This window comes from Cibotium barometz, chromosome 17 (assembly GCF_041138505.1).
Source record: "Cibotium barometz isolate CiBa-2024 chromosome 17, ASM4113850v1, whole genome shotgun sequence".
NCBI lineage: Eukaryota > Viridiplantae > Streptophyta > Polypodiopsida > Cyatheales > Cibotiaceae > Cibotium > Cibotium barometz.
The window spans coordinates 58,513,001-58,527,287 of NC_141062.1; the positions used below are offsets into that span (position 1 = coordinate 58,513,001).

Below are 14,287 nucleotides of genomic sequence, written 5' to 3' on the forward strand. Positions count from 1 at the left end.
CTCGAGTGCATGTCCTGCCTCCAGGGTCCTCGAAGGACAAAATGACTGAAGTGTGATCAGAGAAAGCAGTGCCCGCCAAGATACCAATCATGTCCCTGCAACCGCAAGCCCACTCATCCACGTAGAATCCATCAAATCAAGAGAGATTGGGGCCAGTGCTCCCCCTGTTAGACCACGAGAAGCACAGACTCCCAAGGCTCTGCCCAAACTCTGGCAAGTGCCAAGGGTCATGTCCCCTAAGTGCCAAGATCGATCCATCAAATGAAACTGATGGGTCTCTGCTGGAGGGGTGAGAGAACCCTGAATGGCATCGCTGCAGCGCACACACCAAATGCATCAGGCTGCAATGCTGCTGATGATCTCCCACCTCTGGTCTGTGTGGGTGTCAGTGGTCCAAGGAGACACCAGGGCCATAGATGCAGTGATGGTCATGATCCTGAAGTGTGTAAGATGGAAGGCGATGCCCTTTCTTGCATCTAGATTCTAGGTTGATAATGTGCATACACTTAGGGGCATTTGATCAAGGATACATCTGTGTTTGCCAAGAGAAAGAGCTTTATCAGTGAATGGAAAAATTGTTCATTATTTTTTGAGACTTCCACTGGGTTATCTGTTGTCACCCACCTATATGGTTTAGTCATGCTTTATAGAATTCTTTTCTTGAAGCTTTATGCATTTTGGAATTCTGACAAGTTTGAGAATTGTCATATTATATACTCATTTAAAACTTCTAAATCTATTGATGTTTAGATTCTTTCTTGAAGATATTTTTGCGAAAGGTTTTGATGGTTCTTACTCCTTAGTAATGTTTATTTGCTCCTCTAGCTTCATTAACCTTTTTTGCAACTGAGCATGGTCGTGAGTCAGAGATTCATACTTTTTTCTCAATCGATCATACTCCTCAAGTAACCTGTAAAAAGGAAAAATTGCAATTGAACATAGTCACAAGTTAAGAGTTTCGTACTTTTCTTTCAACCAATCATCAAACCACAATTAGCCTGTCAAAGTAAATTTTAAGATATGACGAATAAATATAAAAACTTGGTTTACCCAATGGCTTGTAAAGTGCCCTCTTCTAATTTACCTATTTTTTTCTTTGTGACAAGCTTGAAGTTCCATTGCTTTAGCATGAAGGGATGAATCCTTTTGACTAAGAGCTATTTCTAATATGTGAATCTGATGCTTCTGCTTCTGCAAACACGATGCCTGGAATTCCATTTCCTCATATGAAAGTTTGACAAATGAGAGTGAACACTCAAAGATATGGAGCTATTAAAATCAGGATGTGGTCATATTAAATCTCCTTATTTAGAATAGAGGAGTTGGCAATGCTCATTGGAACATTTCTTCTAGAATACTAACATACTATTGAGGGTGAGCTAGATGTAACTCAAAATTTAGATCTTCTACAAAACTAACATACTGTTGACGGTGAGCTAGTTGTAACTCAAAAACAACATTGCAGATAGCCCTGATGAAGGATTTGATACGCCACCCTTAAAATCACAACGAAGAAGTTTTGAGAGCAACCTGCATCCTAAATTCTCCCTGGAGTGCAGCCTCAGAAGCCTGAAATTCCCTTTTTACCTCTTTAAGACTCTGTGAAACAGCACACTGAAAACAACTTCAAACTTTCATATATTTTAAAAAACAAGAGCCAATGTTTAAGCCTTAAGCTAGATGATCTTATTGCAGAAGTATGGCCCCACTATAGTTTTTCAAAAAGAGGAGAATTATATTTAGTATGATAAAAATAACCCATAGAGCTAATGTTCACGGAATCAATATACCATGCATAGAATGAATAAATCACGTAGGTGGCTGAAAGCTCTTTCTTTCAACAATCACAGATCTGGAGGAGCCCTTATCCTCAACCGAATGGCCATAAGTATTAAGCAAGCCATGCAATCCACAAGTGATAAAACCAATGAAGCAAGACAATCTACCAAACAAGAAAGAAACGCCCACGCAAACAATCCTAGCGTGTCTGCAGTACCATAAACAATGCCAAATCGACTCTAAAATATAAGAGCAGCATGGGCATGGAGGCCTCACTCCAAGAACCTGTCTCCCCACTAGTTCAGTGCAGTCCCTCCATAAATAGAAAGCCAAAAGAAAAGAAAGACTCTTCTATTCCTGAGAGATTTCTCCACCTCCTAGTGGTTCACATCTGACAGATCCTCTACTCCTCCTATATGCCCTCATATCTCCGTGTCTCTATCCTAAGCGAGTAGGATGAGACTCGGATCTGGCCAATCGCCATCCTCAATGCTCATGGCATGTGACATGTGTCTTTGTAGGTAGTGTGGCCACTGTATGAATCCATCTAGTGTGAGCTTGAAAAAATGCTCACTGTAGAACCGACATTTGGTGGGCAGCTCTTGAGGATCTAGCGATGTAATACGGATGTCTAATTGAGTGAGGTCTGTGCACACTGCAGATGAGGCGGTTGATCTCCTGGTGCGTGAGAGGCATCGAGGCTATACTGGAAAGGTGGTAGACCATCAATGTTTAGGGAGTGTGAGGCGAACCATCTCCTGTTGCAACCATACCATGAACAAATTGCTCCCTATGTCTCGAGTCTCATCGAGGACTCTAGGGCTAGACTGGGCAGGTGGCCTCTAACTAGTGCAGATACCCGGCGTAAGTATATCACTGTCTGGAAAAGGGCATCCACTACCAAGAGGGCAGCTCCAATCTCTGCTCTGATGCTCTCATGGGGTACCGATGCTTTGCTCCCGATCATCATGCACAACATCAAGATCTATATCCTCTCTAAATTTTACCAGTATTTTTGCCCTAAATCTGGTCCCCAAACAGCTATCCCATAAGATACTGCAGGAGTGACCAAGGTATCAAAGAGCCACATCTTTGTGCTTGGTAGGCCTGGAAACATTGCCTCTCGAGCCTAGCCAAAGCTGCATGCCCTCGTGCCATCCTTGTCTGTGTTGCTGGCCTCATTGTGAAGATCGGTCCTGAGAAAGTAATGCCCAGATATAGGTATGATGAGACTATCTCCACCAGTCTACCACCACATGTAAACCGATTTCTCTTTGCTGCTGCTGTAGATGTGTTGAAAATCATGACTTTGGTTTTTCCCAGCCTGACCCCAAGGTCATACTCCTCACAGAAAGTCCCCAAAGCATCTAAATGCCTCTGCAGTCCTTTGAATCTGAAATTAGGACAATGTCATCCGCATAGAGGAGGATGGGTACTAGTGTATCAGCCAATGTAGATCCAGCCCCTCCCAATCTGTCAATGAAGTTCTCAATCTCATCAACATAGAGTCCAAAGAGAGTGGGTGATCCTTGTTTCACCCCAATGGTACTGATCTCCTCTAACATGCCTCCGGGTGCCCGTACTCTCCCCGTCACCGACTCATATAGTGTTAGTACTCCCCGTATCATTTCCGTTGGGATCTCAAGCTCCTGGAGTCTCCTGAAAAGACTAGCCCTCGGGACACTATCAAAATCTCTGCCAAAATTCACAAAGCAGCAGTGATGGCCCTCAAAGTGAAGATGTAATCTAAGGTGGAGAAGGACCTCCTGAACCCCGCCTGTCCCTTGACTTATTGGCCATGTCTCTCTACATGATTGCCGATTTCTGCATCTAGGTCTGAACCAAAAAGCTTGGCTAGGATGTGTAGTGCAGTAGTTGTTTGTGTCAAGGGTATCTCCGGCTTTGTGGATGGAAAAGATTGTGTTGGCAGCCCAAGGGGACTAAACCTTCACATCTAGCAATGTTGAAAAGCTCAGCAAGGAAGGGTGCAAGGGTATCACATGCATGTATGATATGTTCATCTTGGAGATCCTCATGGTCCCTGGCCTTCCCAATCTTAAGCTTATGTATGGCCCTTCTGACATTGGCCACCATGCAGAGCAAAGATCTAGCTGACCGGGGGATCAGTGACGTACCGAAGGTGGGCTGATCTGGGGCATCATAGAGCCCTTGGGCGTTCCCGTGCCATGTGACTGGGTCAGTGATGGGGGTGGGGGGCCTCCTCTCCTCTATAGTATCTGCCATGCCTTGGAGCTGTCTGCACCCAAGAAATACTTGTAGAGTCATGATGATGCCCCTTGCTTGGTCGTGGCAAAGCTGCACATGGTAGACTTTACACTCCTGATCATACCAGCTGTTTTGGGGTTACGGATCCAATAGAGACTTGGTTTTGCTCACAGGTGGTGCACATGTACGTGGCTTGGGGGTAGTATGTATGGGTGAGAGGTGACGCCATATGTGATCCTTGTAGATGTAGTTGAGATAATGGTGGAAGTGCACCTTCGTGTACCGGGAGGGTTGTATGGGATATGGCACCAAATGTGGGAGATTTGAGATGGTGAAGGTAAGATATGTATGATCAGCTCTAATTGGGGGAGGGGGTATGATGAAATCCTATATGTAAGGGAAAAAGGCCGGAAAGCCCATCAAGTAGTCCACTCTACTACTTCCTCCTCCGTGTAAAAAGCACGTGAATCCTCCAGATTCTGTCTATCTAGACATGCCGTTATAGATAATCAAGTTATGTGTGGCGCCCATGTCTAATAATGCTCTCCCTGTTGCTGATTCCATATCCTTTGAGGTCCATCTTTCTAGGGCCAAGCTCATACATGATGGCTAAATCACGGTCAAAGTCATATGGCTGAGACTCGAGGCTCCGTGTCCTTGCATTGAAGTCGCCTACAAGGAGAATGTCTCCTTGTGTGGAGAACTCCGTGATGTCGTTGTAAAGTGGTGTTAAAAGAAATGATGAGAGCTTGATCACAAGGAGATAATGTGCAATCAATTATAAATGATTAACACTAACTTAAGTTATCATCAATGTGCTAAACACATAAACAAGCTACATAAGTATAAATAAATGAGACTCAAGGGCAATGGAATGTGCTCGAGAGTCACCACATAGGCATAAACATGAAAGCAATGTAAAATGGACACAATACCATGCAAAGTAGAGAGTATGTTCCACAAAGGACCACTTAATATTAAGCACTAAGCAAGTACACAAAGTAGGCTCTCCACCCTTACTAAAGGTGATGTGAACACTTGAATATATAGGCCCCCATGGAGGAAGGCACCCAAAAGCCTAGAATCCCTCCATCTTTTCCAAAATCTCACGTGACTCACCTAAAAGGTAATGTCATGATCAAGGGGATGTACCTACTAGACCTACACCCAATAACTCTAGTAATTGAGCCTTCTAACCTTAGGCCACTTATTCCTAAGGTACCACTAAGGATTTCCCACAAAGGTTTGCACTAAGGATGGATGCTAGATTAGATAGATTCTAACACCCTCCCTTGATCAACCATCCATATCACACAGGGTGTGCTTGGATCAAGTATCCCAAAAAAAAAACAGATCACTAAGATTTCACTAAGATAGAAAATTCCCCATGGGCTACAAAATGCCATACATAGCAACTGCTAGAATAATGTGTCGGAAAAGTTGGCCACTTCCTTCTCTGGCTGCTTCGTCTTGCCCTTCTTTTTCTCCTCTTCATTTTGAAGCAATCCTTGATGATGTGTCCCTTCTTTTAGCAATGGTAGCAAGACTGAGGAGCCTTGGTCTTTTTCTCTTTGTCCTTGACCTTGGTTGTATAGGCATGCCCTATTGGAACTTGTGTTGAAGGAATTGAAGCCTTGGAACCCTCCATGCACGTTTCCTCTAGAATGAGGGCCGAAGTCACTGTGGTAAGAGTATGATTTGTTTGATTTGCTATCGCTGAAACACATTGCTCATAAGGAGGCATGCTAGAAAGCAACACATAAATTGCCTCATTTCATCAATGGTAACACCTACACCACTTAGTTGATCAATCATACATCTAATATCATTGGCATGACAAGCAAGACTAGTTTTATCATCCTTTTCCATCCTGTAAAGTTTCTTCCTGAAAAAGAACCTCGTAGCAGCATTGATTTGTCAAAAAATGGATTTGATCCTAAGCCACACTTCATTGGAAGTCTTTGTTGAGCTCACCTAATGAATTTAGCTATCACCTAGCCCACAAATGATGAGAAATAAAGCCTTGGAGTCTAGATTGGTCCATTTTGTAATAACATCTGGATCTCTATTTGGCCTCTTTTCAGTGCCATTGAGCACTCCCCACACGTCTTTCTCTATAAGACACATTTGCATCTTGATGCACCAAGTATGGTACTTGGATCTATCAAATTTGTCTATCTTATCAAACATTTTTCCCACCATATTTGCCATGGTACTCAACCTCTCTCACACACACACACACACTATCCCCTAATTACACAAATAGGGAAGTCCTTTATAGCTCTAGGACTTTACAATGGAGTTGGTTGTTACAACAAGGAGCTTTACTCAAGAATCCCTTCACCAAAAAGATGAATATGAGTGCATAGAAACTTTGACCACCCCAAGTAATTTGACTTTACTTTGGTCTTGAACTTTGTCTTTGAACCTTTGGCTGATGTAATTTGAGCTGTGTAATATTTTAGGCATTGTGATAAACACATGGAATACACACTATGAGAGAGGCCCTTTATAATGTGGAGGGATTTACAAAGATTGGTGTAATGGTTGTATTAAAGGAGGCATTACTTTAACTCATAAAACTTCACTTAGAAAGGTTTCAAACCTTAGTGTGAGATGGGTTTTTAAACCTTTGAAAACTTATGTAGGAGAGGAAAGGAGGAGGGAAAAATGGCCGTGAATCGTGCACCCATCGTGCCTTGAATTACGCACGCACCACCATTAGGATTGCAAGATCTGCCAAAATCTCACTGCTTTCCACCGCCTTGTAACTTGGGCTACACCTCCACCTATTGAACCTGATCTGCTACGCCGCCATGTGCCACTACAAATACTTGCCTTTGCTGCGCTCAATGGTGGCTCTCTATAGCCAGGGGTCAATTGCACACAAAACTATGCTTATTGCTGTAGAGACCCGCCTTCTTTGCGCGGAACACAACCACGAGTGCTCCAGAGTAATGCTCCAAACAAACAATGTTGATCTTCTCTGTCTCAAGCTTTCAGCTCGCATAGAGGTTGATTTGCTTACCACAAAGATGCCAGAGATGAACTATCACAGCCATGGACAGCTTTGTATCACCCCAGTGAGAGCTATGTTTACGTTTTGTTTCTGTCATCACACCAGCTATGGATTGAGACAGAGCGATATGTGCATCAAATCTTGGATGACCGCATTTGTCAGCTATGCTACCAGGAGGCAGAGACAGAGGAGCACTACATTTGCCGATGTACAGTCTATTATGAGATCTGAGGGAGATATCACTGCCTCTTCCGAGAGGGTTTTGGGCCGTTACGCAGGGTCATGGAGTTTGAGGATCAGAGATGCCTAGGATTGTTCCTACTTGAGCTCAGGAGACGTAGAGAGACCCTCTTGGCACACACATGAGACCGAGCCATGATGTACCTAGACAGAGGATCCTGACAGATTTCTTCAGCACCAGCAGTCTAGCCCACACACCACGCTCCCAGGGAATCACCATTGATAGAGCAGTCGTCTTATGTCGTGCTCGTCGGCCACGCCCACGAGGATCCCGACCATGGCATCCTCACCATCGCCAGATCAGAGCCATTATTGCTCGACATCGGAAGCGCCTACCTCGCTTCTACGACCTCTCCATTCTAGACAGTCCCATGGCGGAGATATTTGATATGAGAAGAGGGCAACACTTCAACTGATCAGCATACATGATCTACTTGATATACATTTTCCAGTATTTTCTACTCACTATCAACTAGGAGTCTTACTTACAATTCTTATAACTGTAAGATAGTCAGTTTATTGTAATTTTCAGTTTCATTTGGTTGTTCTCTTTGATGAGACACCAAGTTCAGATGTACTCTCAGTTTTGGTCTCATAGGCCATCATGGCCTCTTAGAGACGTTAATATATCATTTCATTTCTCTCACACAGAATACTTGAAGATAAACACTGTCATTCTCATTTAGATTTGAATAGGATCTCTCTATTTCATAAAGAAGAACTCTCTCTTTCACACAGATTAAGGAGTTCTCACTCCCTCTCCTTCATATAGAAATGAAGAAATGACAGATTTGCTCTCTCTTGTTTCACTCAAGAAGAAATGAGTGAAGCAATGCTCTCCCTCTCTCATTCTAATGTGTGTGCTACACACACAAAAGACAAAGGAAGATGCTGAAAGAGGTTACACAAAGTAATGATCACATAGAAGCTCACAAAGAGATTTTTGCCTTCTTGCTACTTCAAATGTGCCAATAAATGAAGTAGAAAATCAACCCACTAACCAACAAATGCAAATAATGAATTTCTCACCAAGTGGCAAAGTGGAAACAAGTGAATTAATCACCTAGATACCCACACTCCTCACATAGGGAAAGCTCCCAACAAGGGAAGCTCAGATACCATGTTAAAAGAAATGATGAGAGCTTGATCACAAGGAAATAATGTGCAATCAATTATGAATGATTAACACTAACTTAAGCTATCATCAATGTGCTAAACACATAAACAAGCTACACAAGTATAAATGAATCACACTCAAGGGCAATGGAATGTGCTCAAGAGTCACCAAACCTACACCCAGTAACTCTAGTAATTGAGCCTTCTAACCGTAGACCACTTCTTCTAAGGTACCACTAAGGAATTTCCATAGAAGTCTGCACTCAGGATAATTGCTGGATTACATAGATTCTAGCAAGTGGCATGAATGGGAAGGAGTTTCGTGAAGATGTGGCATGAGTCTAGAGATAGGTATACCTAACATTCTACGGACCAATTATTACTACCATAAAGAATTATACAGACATATCTACTCATGTTCTTACAAGATTTTTCCATCATACAATCTGTATTAGCTATAAATTCCAAGGAAAAATCTTGTCCTTCATAATTATGGAGAATTAAAAAATATAATCTAAGTCTTTTATCAAGCTCTTGGGTACGCATAGGCTCTACAGACTATCCTGTCGCCAAGGATCCTCTAGAGACAAGATGACGGGCATATCATCGAAAAAGGAAGTACAAGCCAAAATACCAACCAAACCGCTCCATCCACACACCAACTCATCAACATAGAAGTGGTCTATACGGGAGAGGTTAGGGCATGCGCTCCACCTGTCAGATCTAGAGAATCTCAAACTCCCCTAACTATGCCCAAACTCCGGAAGATGCCAGGGGTCCTGTCCCCTGATGGTCAAGATAATCTCCTGCCAAACCGCCAGCTAAGCTCTAGAGACGATATCTTGTCCACCTCTGAGTCTGTCCTCCGTGGTCCCTAGCATATTGAAGTTTGCCTCCATACACCAAAAATATGACTGAGGTAGGCCATGCTTAATCGTGCTCCAGAAGTCCACTCGACTTGCCATGGAGTTTGGGGGTAAATGTTAACAAGGCCCCACCAAAGTCCGATAATCACCCACTGTGTCCTTCATGGAACTGGAGTGTCTGAAACCACCGGTACCTTGGTTGAACACAATGCTAATCAATACACTTAAATACACCAAGATTTAATAACAACATGCTCAATACAAGAAGTAATTTGCTAAATTGACAAGGGACACACAATGAGCCGGAATGGATGGCCCCTCCCTCAAATAAAGTATATTGATCTTGGGAGAATAAAGTACATAGTGTCATGGGCATTTTTGACCAGATTTCCATATGTATATAAATACAATATTACAAACAATGTGGTTGTCGATGTAGATCCGCAACCCACACTATGCTCTTAAGTGAACACATGCTAGCAACAATCTGCAAAAGAGCACATAGGACAAGAGAACACACAGTATGTGAACATAGAGTCCTGCTCCTCTCTCCTGCTACTTGCTTCCATATTTAAGCATCAAAGCTTACCGATTGCAAGTAGAGTCGATGACAACGGAAGTCTTCGCAATGGAGCATGGCCGAGAATCGTAGTGGGATAATGGCCGTGTTGTTATCCTCGCTAAAGGATCGAGAGAAGAAAAGATTTTTATGATGTTATGTGGATAAAGGAAAGTTGCGAGATTATATTTAGATTTTCTTTCTGTATTATAGGACCCGAATAAGTCCTCGTTTTAGGGGAAGGATTCAACGGCTGTGCCTCGCTTTCGATGGAAAAAAAGCGTTGATTCTGTGAACCAAGTGCGAGTCTTGTTCCACTGTCGAGTTTAACCATTGACCTTAGAATGAATGAGAACGTAAGAAAGTTATTCAATTCTCAAGATCAGTTCGGAAAGGATTAAGTTATCGGAATCAAAGGAAATGATTGTGGGAACTATCCCAAGGTTGTGATTAAGCTCAGAACGATGAGATTCAAATTTAAGAAATTATTCGACGGATAGAAAAGAAAGATGATTGCAAGAAATGGATCGATGAATAACCTCAAAAAGGACTGACCTTATCAGAAGAGAAAGGTTGTGGTTAGATAAGCGTATACTTGACTTGTTTGCTTGGAATTCTGTTTTACATCAAGATCGTCGTGGGCATTTGGTTATGTTTCGAAGGTGGAGGAAGTGATGTTGAAATAACAAAGGGCCGAAGAGAGTTGGAAATGAGAAACAACAATATGAGGAATGGAACTCTCCCTGGCAGATCGTTAAGAGAGTATCCAAAACAATGATCATTGAATAAGAGGAAACTCCCACTGGCGGATCGTTAAGAGAGTACCCGAAGAGTAAAAATTGGTATGAAATCAGGAATATGGGATGACTCATCCTGGCGGATCATTAAGAGAGCATCCAAAGAGAAATGAGGATTAAAGGATAGCTCCCCCTGGCAGATCGTTAAGAGAGCTACTTTAAGGGATAAGTAACATAAGAGTCGAGAACGAAGAAAAAATTTCATTATCAACTCAAAATTGAAGATTCACTGATGATCAGGATAAAGGTTCAGTAATGTTTGGATAGATTATTTGAATAAATACTGTTTGAATTTTAATGTATGATTGTTTTCTATGCATGTGATGGTCCTTACACTATGTTGACGATGGGGCTCGGAGGGAAGACCTCTCTCCAAGTACCCAGACACAAACCCAATTGAATACTTTGGATTATAATTTAAACTGCAAAGCGGGTGGTAGGGTGGACCCGAGCAGTTACGAGTGCTTTCCAACATTAAGACTGAAAATTATTAAGCTAGATAAAGATAGATGTAATAAATCGGACCTTAGAGAATTTTAGAAGAAAACTCTTAATTTATGGTCTTCATACTCTAGGGATAAGCTGTTGGCGTGAGCGCGAGGAAGCCACCGATATATCTTTTACTCGTGAGAAGTATGAAAGAGATATTCCCAGAAGGAGTCGTATACCGATAAAGTTTTAGATGATTCAGGAAACCATTGGTTAGATAGACCTTAAGATGATGTTGAAAATTCCTGGAGGAATCGCCCGTCTTCCGGCGAGAAAAATTTTCCAAGTAACGGTTTCAAGATGAGCCGCCGGACTAGTCTCTTGCCCAGACATTCGTGCGCGAAGCCCCGAATGAGACGCTCTGCCCTACGTAGTTGCTATTCCGCTGCTAGCATTCCGATGGACTATAGGGAGCAGGGATCTCACATGAATCCTGCACAGCTGCCTGACACTATCTTTGGCATGAGATGGTCCGTGAGTACCAAAAAAATGTTTGTTGCATCTGCCACCCATCTGGTTCCTAGGCATGGTAACGGTACTCCACACGCTGCTCAAGAGAGTGATGAAGTTCTGCCCTAACAGTACATAAAGAATTATCCTTTGGCCACTAGCCTGGCCTTGTACCTGTCAATGGCACCATCAGACTTTCTTTTCAACTTGTAAACCTACTTTGTGCCAATGGGCTTCTTGCCAGCACGCAAGTCTACCAAATTCCATGTGCTGTTTTTATGGATAGAATCCATCTCATTTTGCATGGCTTGCATCCAATGCTCATCCTCATGAGCCTCTTCAAATGAATCTGGCTCATCTGCATCACAAAGTGTACTCATGCAAGCAACATCTACATATTCTCTTGCATTATGTGAACCAACGGGAGTTCTGCTACCAAGTGGAGCTGAAAGTTTGCTCTCCTATAAAGTACAGAGCAGCTAATGAGGCACAACTCTAGCCTCTTCCGTTGCTATCCGCTCTTGCTCCACTACCTCCTCCACATTTTGAGGTGTAATGAGCTCATTCATGGGCTGACTTGAGTACTCAAATACTATCCATTAGGCAAAGTTGATGGCTGATCTGTTGTGCCATCAAATCCCAAAGGGAGAAGTCCTTCAAACATGTTAAGTGGGCCTGAAGGTGGCTGTCCAAAAAATTCAGCCAATGGCTGGTCCGAATTTTCAGCAAATACAACATCTCTACTATCCAAAATCCTTTGTGTGAAAGGATTAAAGAGACGGTAGCCTTTACTGCCAACGTTGTAACCCACAAATATGCACTCAGCTGCTTTGTCATCAAGCTTACCTCTCAACTGCTGAGGTTCATGTGCATAAGCTATACATCCAAAAACTCTATAGTGATCAACTTTAGGTTTCCTTTCATGCCAGGTCTCATATGGTGTTATGGTTTTCAATGCTTTGGTAGGCATCTATTCAACACGTGTAGCACACATTATTGCCTCCATCCAGAATTTGTGAGACAAGCCTTTGCCTTTAACCATGCATCTAGCCATTTCCATCAAAGACCTGTTCTTTCTCTCAGCAACACCATTTTGCTGAGGAGAATATGGCATCGTGCATTGATGCTTTATGCCTTTTTCTACCATAAAAGCTTTGAAAGCAATGGACATGTATTCCCCCCCTTGATCTGTACAAAGGGTCTACACTTTGCAACCTGTTTGATTTTCAACTTGTGCCACAAAATGCTGAAAACATGCAAATACATCAAATTTTGCTTGATGTATTTGCCTTCAAGGTATACACCCAAGCAAATCTGGAGTAGTCATCGATAAAGGTTACAAAGTATGGATGCTTTCCAATAGATGGTGTCCACATAGGACCAGACACACCACTGTGCACAAGCTGTAATTTCCGGACAGCCCTTGTTGATCCGTCTTTTGGGAATGCATTTCTGTGCATTTTACCCAATATGCACCCTTCATATACATGTTTTGGAGGCAACTCTACATGAGGCATATCCTGTACCACTTTATGCCTTTGCAATAGCATCAAACTACCATAATTCACATACCCAAATCTGGCATGCCACAATTCTGCCTCATGCATGGCAGGTGTAGGAGTGGTAACCACATGAGCATCATTGTTTCTCCTATCAAACCTGTCCAACTGATATAACCCATGGTACAATGTGCCGGAAGTAACCAATGCATAGCCACCTTCACGGTCTTTCACTGTGCATCTGTAGTCCTCAAAGTTCACTGCATATCCTCTTTTAGCAAAAGAGGAGACAAACAGCAAGTTCTGGCCAACACCTTGAACTGGATAAGAAGAATTGTTTGCGCATGTTACCCGCTTGCCTTCAGGGGCAGCCATAAGCTTCTTAAACAAATCCCTCCGTGAGGTAATGTGTTTAGAAGCACCACTGTCAAAGTACCATGTGTCGTGTCTTTCATTGACACTTACAGACATATGCTCCAATGATGCATCATAACTGCGAGTAAGGAAAGTGCACTCATCCTCCACAAAATTTACCAATGCATCATCTTTCCCTGCACGTGATGAAGAAGAATCTACAGCCATGCCACGTTCCTTTTTCTTCTCCTTTGCAAGCCTTTTTCTACACTCATTCAAGTAGTGACCTGGCTTTTTGCAGTAGTGACATTTGCTCTTTTTCTTGGGCTTGCCTGCATCATTTTTAGCCTTTTGTGAAGGCTGTCCCGAATCAACCTTTGGCTGAAAACTGTGTTTGGCTTTTCCCTTGCCCTTGTCCTGGGCAACACAAGCCCCATCACTGCCACACGTGCTAGAAGATTTGTTCTTCCAATTCTGCTCCTCCTGTAGTAACAAACCAACCAACTCTTCAAACAAGATTGGTTCCGAGTTTCCCCCCACGGAGAGAGTGAGCACTGTGTGGAAGTTCAAGTAGGTTTCTGGCAAAGATGATAGTGTCCTGGAAACCAGCTCCTTTTTGGGAATGACCTCATTAATATTGAGCAATTGCTCTCGAAGATCCTGGATCTTCATAAGATAATCAGCCATACTATCACCATCATTCGTGTCTAAGTTCTCAAGCTCTTTCTTGAGAAATGCAATCCTAGCCTCATTCTTTGCCTAATACATGGTTTCAAGTACATTCCAAGCTCGCCGTGAGGTTCTCCAAGACCAAATATGCGGTATGATTGATCCCTTTACTGATAAAGCAATCAAAGCCATCGCATGGGCATCGCGAGTATCCCATCTCTTCT

At 42.7% G+C, this 14,287-nt stretch overlaps 1 protein-coding gene across 16 annotated transcripts in view; it reads right to left on the reverse strand.

Moving 5' to 3' along the window:
* The window catches only part of LOC147630229 (uncharacterized), a 215,250-nt gene that overhangs the window by 60,547 nt on the left and 140,416 nt on the right, over window positions 1–14,287 (reverse strand). For 12 of the 16 annotated variants that reach the window (XM_086811883.1, XM_086811880.1, XM_086811878.1 and 9 more), the window contains exons 7-9: window positions 1,531–1,614; window positions 1,085–1,206; window positions 797–910 (exon numbers count right to left, since the gene is read on the reverse strand). In XM_086811883.1, coding sequence (XP_086668009.1) covers window positions 797–910; window positions 1,085–1,206; window positions 1,531–1,614 — 320 coding nt within the window. The remainder of the gene's footprint in view (window positions 1–796; window positions 911–1,084; window positions 1,207–1,530; window positions 1,615–14,287) is intronic. The other 4 variants (XM_086811888.1, XM_086811887.1, XM_086811890.1 and 1 more) reach the window with 2 other exon arrangements.